The 9,881-nt window shown below is 36.9% G+C and overlaps 1 protein-coding gene across 1 annotated transcript; it reads right to left on the bottom strand.

Moving 5' to 3' along the window:
* Positions 1 to 3,813: 3,813 nt before the first annotated feature.
* On the bottom strand, positions 3,814 to 8,811 carry LOC129186558 (transcription factor 15-like). The gene is made up of 2 exons (XM_054784927.1): positions 8,252 to 8,811; positions 3,814 to 4,721 (listed from the first exon to the last, which is right to left on the bottom strand). The coding sequence occupies exons 1-2, from the start codon at positions 8,690 to 8,692 to the stop codon at positions 4,656 to 4,658; spliced, it is 507 nt and encodes a 168-aa protein (XP_054640902.1). The 5' UTR covers positions 8,693 to 8,811; the 3' UTR covers positions 3,814 to 4,655.
* Positions 8,812 to 9,881: the final 1,070 nt, after the last annotated feature.

Raw genomic sequence — 9,881 nt, forward strand, 5'->3', positions numbered from 1 at the left:
GGGTGTGCAATATGCGGCCTGAGGATCATTTACAGGCCGCAGATGTTTTTTTGTTTGCCCTCGGCACATTCTAAAAATACAATTCAACAAGTAAACCAAAAAAACAGCAACAATGAAAAAAGAGCACAAATTTTACGAGGATGAAGACAAAATATTAGGAGAATAAAGTCCAAATATTAGGAGAAGTTGAAATATTAAAGACCAAAATGTGTATCCTTTTTAAAAGTCATAATATTATGAGAAACAAACAAAACAAAGAATAAAATTCCAGGAAAATGAGGTAGGGTAAAAGTTATAATATTATAAATGTTGTAATATAGTCAAAATATTATGAGATTAAAGACATAATGCAGTCAGGCAGGTCCTATTTAAGTGTTTATTAATTGAGAACAGGGGTGGCAGTAATCATCCACCCTACAGGTGTGGCATATCAAGATACTGCACAGGTGTGCCTTAGGCTGCCCCCAATAAAATGCTGCTTAATTGAACTGTATTGGGGAGGTGAGGTGGATGATTTATGAATGATGAATGATCACGAACATGTAGATTTAAACAGATTTCTTAACACTATTTGAGAACGCTAGACCTCTTGTGTACATAGAAAAGTTTCAGTTCGGCTCATGTAATCCCTTCTTTATTGGTTCCGGATGCAACCATGATAAGTGAATTGCCGTGATGTAGGATTCCTTATTTATAAATCGAATATATTCGTAATTGAAGCATAGAAAACCTGTTTATGACCTTCTAAGGATGTTTATTTAACAAATATTAGAGCCCCCAAACATGAAAACACACCCCTATAATCACCTTTACACCCAATATAGTAGACATAATAAGAGAAAATAACACATATAGGACATATGTGTTCGTGTGTGTTGGTGTAAATGCGTTCCCGAGGGTAGCTGAGTGGGGGGTGGACAGGAAGTGACATTCAGAGTTCAGAGTTTTAGCTTAGTGTGGGTTACGGCCACAATAGTAGCCCATGTTAGAGGTTATTGTGCCTGAAATCATTCAAACCTGCAATAAAAGCCTGTTGCTCCGAGGATCAAGTCTGGTGCTTGTGTGTCTCACCCAACATTACAGTAACATTACTGACACTTAGTGACAAGTGTAGAATACTGCATATCATCCCAATGTCTTTGAATGCGTCTTCTGAATGCCTTTTGTATTTTACTTCATTTAGCCATGCTTAATTTAGCCAAAAAAATTCAAAAATTTGCTTAAATATGCTTTTTTAAAAACTAATGGTAGCGTGTATTCAACCACAAAACAGCATGATTTATTAATGAATCTATTTTTAAAACCGTGACAGAGTGAAGCTGTGAACTTCAAAGCGTGAAGTGGCGAGTGATTACTGTGTGTCCAGACTTAAGGGACATCCTGGACAGTCATGCACATGTAATATTTATTATTTGTGCACATTTACAAGGTAAACTGTTGCTGCAGCTAATTTTCCACAGCAATGGATTCTTGCATGATGCAACTGTCAGCTATTATTTTTCTGCTTCTGTTATGACCTCATACTTCTTACAGTACTTGCTTGCTGTGATATTTGTTATATCAGGATCAATAAAGAATTGACCTAACCTACATTGTATTTGAAATTGCATCTAGTATATGTGTAAATATGAAGATCCACTAAAGCACAGTATGTGTGTAAAAGTAAATTTTATCTTAATGTAGACATGTAAAAAACATAAAAGGAAATGGGGTGTCTGTAAAAGGCGAGCTAACAAAATAAATAGTTGATGTCATTAGCAGTTGAGAAGCATCACAGTAGGCAACCAAAACATTCAAAACAACATCCATGCTGTATAGCAAAAAAGTATACATACCTTTTAGAAAACACAGTATTAAAAGTTCAGCTTGACTGCTCTATAACAACACTTTCGATACACTTTTGCTTAGAGTACACAGTGGAACCTTGGTTAATGTCACAAAGCCGTTCCAGAGGGTCCGGCTGTTACCAAAACGTACTCTAACCCAATCAATTCTTCCCATCAGAAATAATGTAAATCCAATTAATTAGTTCCAGCAAGCCAAAAATGTTAACACAAAACACCTTTTTATAACTCATGGCAAAAGAGGAAGGTGGTGTCCAGGTTGATCTCGCTGCCACGTTGTGTCTTTGGCAACAATCACATCTTCAATAGAGGTAGAAGTAACCTTAAATGTTAATTTATCCCTTTCATTCATCAGTTGTATGCATTTAGTATTGTTTTCTGCATGTAAATCTATCATTCTTTCCATAATTTATTATCAGTATGTGGAATTCATTTATGGAACGGATTGAGTAAAGAACTCAAACAATGCACTAAAACGAGGGATTTCTCAACACAGTATAAACATTTGATGTTTACAAAGTATTAGGACGAAGGATTTCCTCAGACTATGTGAAGTATCACATCGTCCGTACTCACTCGTCATCCAACGGTGTTTCTGTCAACTATGAACTTTATCATCGCTTATTATTATACATTTATTATTTTATTTATTATGACGGTTAAATAACTTATTTACATTGATTCAAAATTTGTAACTTTATTCTAACACATTGTTATTCTGCCTCATCATTTTCTTATGTTATTTCAGATTTGGTAAAGAGTACATGTTGAATACAGGAAGTGAACAAATGTGTTAGCAATTGATGTGAAACAGAGAGGAGGTTGCTTCTTCCTACTCCTTATAGGACACGTGGAATTGTGAACTGTAATACATACAGTATGTATTCCAATTAGGGCTGTCAAAGTTAACGGGTTTGCTTTAATGGCACTATATTTTTTGACTATATTGTCCTGTTTGACCCTTGGCCGACGCCGTAGTTTGAGGAAGTAGCGGTCACGGTGCAAAGAAAGATTGGTAAATTTAGCCCACTGAACTCTATACTACTGGAAGGTACGTCCCTGCTGACCGCATGAAGCCATTGGTCGGCCATCTTGCTTCACCCAAAAAAGCACACACGCATACACATACGTGTATCTTCATTCACTACATTTATTATGTTTCGGTATAAAAATGAACACGAATGAACAAAAATTCAATTGAAACAGAGAAAATTTACTAGACCCAAATCTCAAAATTTCCCTCCAGTTTAAGGTTTATTCCTACCTCTATTGTGTGAAATTATAATGCATAACAAGTCAATTTCAGTGTTCACAAGGTATTTGTTATGAAAAGGATCTACGTAGTATCAAAGTTGAATGCAATGCATACCTTTAGAAGATGATCAGGAAAGTCAAATATTGTGGAACTGCATTTTGTCGTAATCTAACAGTCTGGCCGGTCCTGTCGAAGTTCTCCTCGGTGAAATGACTTGAACAGAGTTATGATCTGGCTGCAGGAATCCACCTGTCTCTCTGCATATTTACTCCCCATTGCTTTAGAAGTTGAGCATTGCAGTGTGGAAATCTAAAGGAGAATAAGGGCTCATTTACAACTACTTAGATGAAAAGATACTTACACATTTAAAGTATCTATTTTTTTAACTCTTTATTATTTATAAGCATTTACCTACCTGTGAAATGTAAGTCCCTTCTCGCAATTTTCACGAGTATCACGATTTGTGCAATTAATAGCAGCACAAGACAGCATCTCAAACTCTTCTTCGTTCTGAGGCTTTCTTGTTTTGGGTGAAACAACATGGCGACTTCTATACTTCCGGTGGCTTCAAGCCTCCAATGCGCAGCAAGCGATCAGGGCCATTCCATGTATAGAGTTCAGTGATTTAGCCTCAAAGCCTCAAACACAGTTGGACTCACACCGTGTATTAATAACACGACAAGATGCGCGCCATATTGTACGCTAACCAGAAAGTCTATGCAAATCGGGGCAAAATTTGGCCGTACATTTTTGGTGTTCACTGAAAAACATGCTAACCTGGGCGTACGCTAACCGAGGTGCCACTGTGCTTAAGTACAAGAGCAGCTACTTCAAGGCTTTTACTAAAGTCATTGTTGTGGAAGGTACTTTAACTCAAGTATGGCTTCTGGGTACTTAACAATAATCATGACTGTGAAGAGAATAGATTATAAAAATACACTTTGTACACAGAAATGTGTGAAACATTAGCAGACAACAGCAACTCATTACAGGTGACAAAGTAAGAATAGCAGGGAAGAATAAATGCGGTCTGGGGTCGTTCGTGGCTGGCAGCTTGTTCTTTATTTGTATACTCCACAAATAAAATGCAAAACAGCAGAAGATTGTGAAGGATGATTTGGGCCGCACAGAAAACATCACCAAAGCAAAAACTGCAAAGGTTCCTGAAAAATGGCACCTCCAAGCCAAAATGGTCGACTAGCTGTGCATCTTACGGCACGCTGCAGGTTCTTTGATGGCTTTTGTGCGTCCTGTCATGATGAACATCTGCACTGGGGGTCACTACTGAGCTGCCGTGATGTCCATTTTGGCCAACATAACTATATAATTTGTAAACTTTCACACAAAATGACATTTGTAATTGCTTAGTGGATGAAGATGTTTGTGTGCATGTCTACATGGATGATGATGGTATGAAAGTAAAGACTATGATGGTTGATGGCACTGTTTGGTTTGGCCACCCCTGGACTTGATTAAAACATAAGGATGCCCACTGCCTTGTTTTGGTGGGTAAAGACAGAAAATGACCAGAATTGTCTTGGAATTTCACTTGGAATTTATCGTGAACTGAGTTTCCTCGCTGAGCCTCCGTGCATTTTCACACAACCTCGTCTGTCTTTCACCTGTGAAGACAAAAAGGGAAGGATTATTTTATAGCGGCTTCCGTGTCGACTATCCAACAAAGGCGTGAGCTGTTGCAACAACAGAAGAGGCAGAGATCAATTCCTTTAAAGGACATGTGTCATGCATTATATGCACCTATAAATAAACTCAATCCCCACAGAGATGGGATGCTTGTTTCAGTGGGATCTTTTCATTCTATTCCCAGAGTTGTACATGCATTTCATCCATCATTGTTCCTTTTTGGGGGGAATCAAATGTCTACTTTTTTTCTCTTTACTATGCTGCATGTACTGTATCTGTAGATTCAGATTTGAATCCAACCCAGCAAGACTCAAAAAAGGATGTCCCTCAAGTCACATATAATATGCAGACGTTATACCAAAAACTTTTCATTTAATTAATGAAATAATACATTCGAAAATACATAATAAATTAAGTCAGAACAATACATAAAAAAAACTATTACATTCAATATTATGACTAAAAACATATTGCATAAAGTGATTAAAATAAAAGGAAGGAAATATTTCTTTGATTGTATTGTTTTTAAATATTAAATTAAAAAATTAATACGATGACTAAAGTACAGGGTGTCCCTAAAGTCTGGACATATGATACACAAATATGGTGTGAAAAAGTGTTGCCCCCTTCCTGATTTGGTTTTTTTTTTGCACGTTTGTCACACATCACTGTAAATGTTTCAGATCATCAAACAAATTTAGATATTAGTCAATGACAACACAACTGAACACAAAATGCAAAAACTTTTACTATTAAGGGGGAAAAAAAATACAAACCTACATCGCCCTGTGTGAAAAAGTGATTGCCCCGCCTGTTAAAACACAACTATGGTTTATCACACCTGAGTTTAAGTGGAAGAGGTTATAAAGCCATTTCTAAAGCTTTTGGACTACAGCAAACCACAGTGAGAGCCATTATCCACAAATGGCGAAAACATAGAACAGTGGTGAACCATCCCAGGAGTGGCCAGCCAACCAAAATTACCCTAAGAGCACAGCAACGACTCATCCAAGAGGTCACAAAAGGCCCCACAACAACATCCAAAGAACTGCAGGGATCATTTGCCTCAGTTAAGGTCAGTGTTCATGACTCCACCATAAGAAAGACGCTGGGCAAAAATGGCCTGCATGGCAGAGTTCCAAGACCGCAACCGCTGCTGAACAAAAAGAACATTAAGGCTTGTCTCAGTTTTGCCAGAAAACATATTGATGATCCCAATGACCTTTGGGAAAATACTCTGAACTTTTTGGAACATGTGTGTCCCATTACATCTGGCGTAAAAGTAACGCCGCATTTCAGGAAAAGAACATCATACCAACAGTAAAATATGGTGGTGGTAGTCTGGGTCTGTTTTGTTGTTTCAGGATCTGGAAGACTTGCTGTGATAAATGGAACCATGAATTCTGCTGTTTACCAAAAAATCCTGAAGGTGAATGTCCGGCCATCTGTTGGTGACCTCAAGCTGAAACCAACTTGGGTTCTGCAGCAGGACAATGATCCAAAACACACCAGCAAGTCCACCTCTGAATGGCTGAAGAAAAACAAAATGAAGACTTTGGAGTGGCCTAGTCAAAGTCCTGACCTGAATCCTATTGAGATGCTGTGGCATGACCTTAAAAAGGTGCTTCATGCTGGAAAACCCCTCCAACGATTCTGCAAAGATGAGTGGGCCAAAATTCCTCCAAAGAGCTGTAAGAGACTCAATGCTAGTTATCGCAAACGCTTGATCGCAGTTGTCGCTGCTAAGGGTGGCCCAACCAGTTATTAGGTTTAGGGTCGATCACTTTTTCACACAGGGCCATGTAGGTTTGTTTTTTTTTCTCCCTTAATAATAAAAAGTGTCGTTTGAAAACTGCATTTTGTGTTCAGTTGTGTTGTCCTTGACTAATATTTACATTTCTTTGGTGATCTGAAACATTTAAGTGTGACAAAGAAAAATTAGAAATCAGGAAGGGGGCAAACACTTTTTCACACCACTGTACAGACGTTATGCAATACAAGTTCAGTATATTAATAATTAATTTAAAAAATTTAATGAATAATGTCTTATTTTTTGAAAATTTATAAATATACTGTAAATAAGACACTTAAATAATAAAATAATATTACATGTAGTAATATAAATACAACTGTGTGTAGAGATTAAATTAATAAATAAAAAATGTAAATTATATAATTTATGTATATTACATATATCTTAAATTAAAAATGTAATATATACAATTCAATTAAAAGTTTAAAATCTAAAATCTGAACATATATTATATATAATAATATATAATATAATACAATTTTAATGTAACTAACAATTACTATACTACTATAGTAGTAGTAGTATAGTAGTGGTATAGTAGTAGTAATATTACTATACTATTATAATTACTATAATACAAAACCAAATAAATAATGAATTATTTTTTTGTTATGAATAATCATAACATTTTTAAATAATGAAATATAATATAAATAATAATATAAATACAAATAGAAAGTTTGTTTGGGTTTTACCGTAATTAAGTAAAAAAAAGATTTATTTACATTATATATATATTAAATAAAAAATGTAACTATATACAAGTCAGTTAAAAGTTCATATAGTTTATATACTGTATGTTCTTATACAGACTCAAATCCAGGGTGCCCCTAAAGTCTGGACATATAATATACAGATATTGTAAGTTTAATGTAATTAATAATTATAATTAAAAAAATAAAAAATACATTCAATAATCAAAACAATTTTAAAATAAATTTATAATCAAAAAACAAGCACTTAAATAAATGCAAAATCTATTACAATATTAATAATAATATAAATAATAATTAATAAATTAATTGAAAAAGAAGCAAAGAAGTTATTTAAATTAAAAATGTAATGCATGCTCTTATAGGGGGCATTTTAAAAATACAATTAAATAAGAAAACTTACTATACTAGTACTACTCCTACTGCTACTTCTACTACTACTACTACTACTAATAATAATAATAATGTTCTTTATCAACATAAAAACAATAAAATACAGGATGTCCAGTCTGGACATACTGTATAATGTTATTATTAATATTTTATTATTATGATTATTCTATTTACATTTACTGTATTTTTAGAAATAAATTTTAATTAATGAATTTTAAATCAAATAAAATAATACATTTTACAAAATAAATAAAATGGAATGACTTTAACAATGAACAAATAACCAAAATGTACAATACATAATAATATAAATAACATAATTAATACATATCATTGTTTTTTCATTTCACTGCATATGAGCTTATTTATTTCTATCATATAAAATCATCCTATATACGTATATATGAGCACAGTATGTAAAATTGTACCTTAGGGACACCCTGTCCAATGTACGATGCACATGAATGCAAAGATGTCATCCTCAGTTGCCTAATCTTGATATTATTTCGTCATTATGAATGTTTCAAGATCCACGTGGTTTTGTCCACAAACATGATGGTGACATTGAGAAAAAGATGCGAAAATGTACCCCTTTTCGCTGCTGGCTGAGACAGAATGTGCAGATACTCCGAGGCTGTCCCCTCACGTCCCGGTAAACCGCTCCCAGGCACGGCGAGGAGTCGTCGGTGCCGTCGCCTAGCACCAGCACGTTGGCCAAGTGTGAAATGTAACTGCTTGCGAGGCGCAGCGTTTCAATCTTGGACAGTTTTCTGTCCACCGGTTCTGTAGGAATGAGCGTCCGCAGTGCGCTGAAAGCCGTGTTGACGTTCTGGGTCCGGTGCCGCTCCCTCGCGTTGGCGGCGTTCCGCTGCGGGACCACCGCATGGCCGGACCCCGATGCTCCGCAGCAGCCGTAAACCTGCTCGCCTCGCTCACTGCTGTTGTCGTCCTCCTCGTCCGACGTCACGGTCAGGTCCACCGTCAACGAGAAGGGATGGGCGGACATCGGCCTCAACATCGTGAAAGCCATGCTTTGGAAACCAGTATCGATTGTCAGTTATTATAAATGATTACATTGACATGCAAGATTAGACCAGTCTCTTCCTTTCCAGTCCAACCAGGGACAATACTCAGACATGAAGGCAGGAAGGACTCTTATAGGGGCAGGGTCACCTCTGTGAAAGGCAGGGGTGTCCAAAGTGTGGCCCGAGGGACATTTTTGGCCGCCAGCCTGTTTTTGTTGTAAAAATGTAATTAAACAAAAAACAAAACAAAAAACAAACAAACAGCAAAAGTTGAAAGAAACAGAAACAGGGATAATGTAGGGGGTTCAAAGTGCAGCCTGCAGCTTGTGTTTCATAATGACAAATTTTGTTTTTTTTGGAAATAAATAGAACTTGTCTGCATATCTACATGGGTTGTTTTTAACCTGATTACAAAAATGAAAAACATCAAAAGGACTCCCAGATCCTTTGAGTTTGTAGTATGCGTCCCTCGGTGGAAAAAGTTAGGACATTATTGGTAGAGACCCTTTTTAAAAATATCATTTATTTTTATTAACGCCCAAAAACTACCAATAATGGTGCCTTTTATTATTGTTTTGGTCAACGTGTGATACACTTTTATTAGCTGGCTGGTCAAATGGATAACATAGCTGTCTCCATGGCTTACTGTTAGCTTTTTATTTCCATCCATACACTTGAAAATATTGACTTCTTTCAGCTTCTGTAGCTTGAATGTGTCTCCGTGTGTGTGTCAGCATGTGGCTCTCAGTTTGTGTAAAGGGTTAAGTGGTGCGGGTAAATAAACACTCAGCAGATGCCGAGGGTGATCAAGCCTGAACTTTCGCTGTTGGAAGCGAAGCAAATGGCTTCCAGATTGACTGCTGCTACGGCGGGACGGCAGTGAGAGGATTGTTTTTCCAAACACATCAAACCGGGCCACCGGCGGCCCCTGGCCTCCAGCTCAGCTGCACTAACAACAGTGACCTGTGCAGAACCTGCTGGCCCTCATAAAGTGGGACACCATGGTGTTTTAGCACCCTCAGCCGGCCGGTAACACGACCCCCCTGCACTTTCTTTCCCCCAGCCCCGCCGTAACGTCACACTTTGGAACCCTAAATACTTCAGTCCCCCACGCACGTTAACTGAAAGGAATGCCTGCTGAGGTGATTGAAGTACTAATGAAGTGTGGGATTGGTGAGATGTGTGTCAGGGACC

This window comes from Dunckerocampus dactyliophorus, chromosome 8, assembly GCF_027744805.1.
Source record: "Dunckerocampus dactyliophorus isolate RoL2022-P2 chromosome 8, RoL_Ddac_1.1, whole genome shotgun sequence".
Classification (NCBI taxonomy): domain Eukaryota; kingdom Metazoa; phylum Chordata; class Actinopteri; order Syngnathiformes; family Syngnathidae; genus Dunckerocampus; species Dunckerocampus dactyliophorus.

What these genes read in the sequence shown, in the direction of transcription:
- LOC129186558 (XM_054784927.1), bottom strand. Translation starts at nt 8,692, where the DNA reads ATGGCTTTCACGATGTTGAGGCCGATGTCCGCCCATCCCTTCTCGTTG. An exon ending in TCAGCCAGCAGCGAAAAGGG is followed by an intron (nt 4,722 to 8,251) that starts GTACATTTTCGC and finishes TTGTCTTCACAG; the next exon opens with GTGAAAGACAGACGAGGTTG.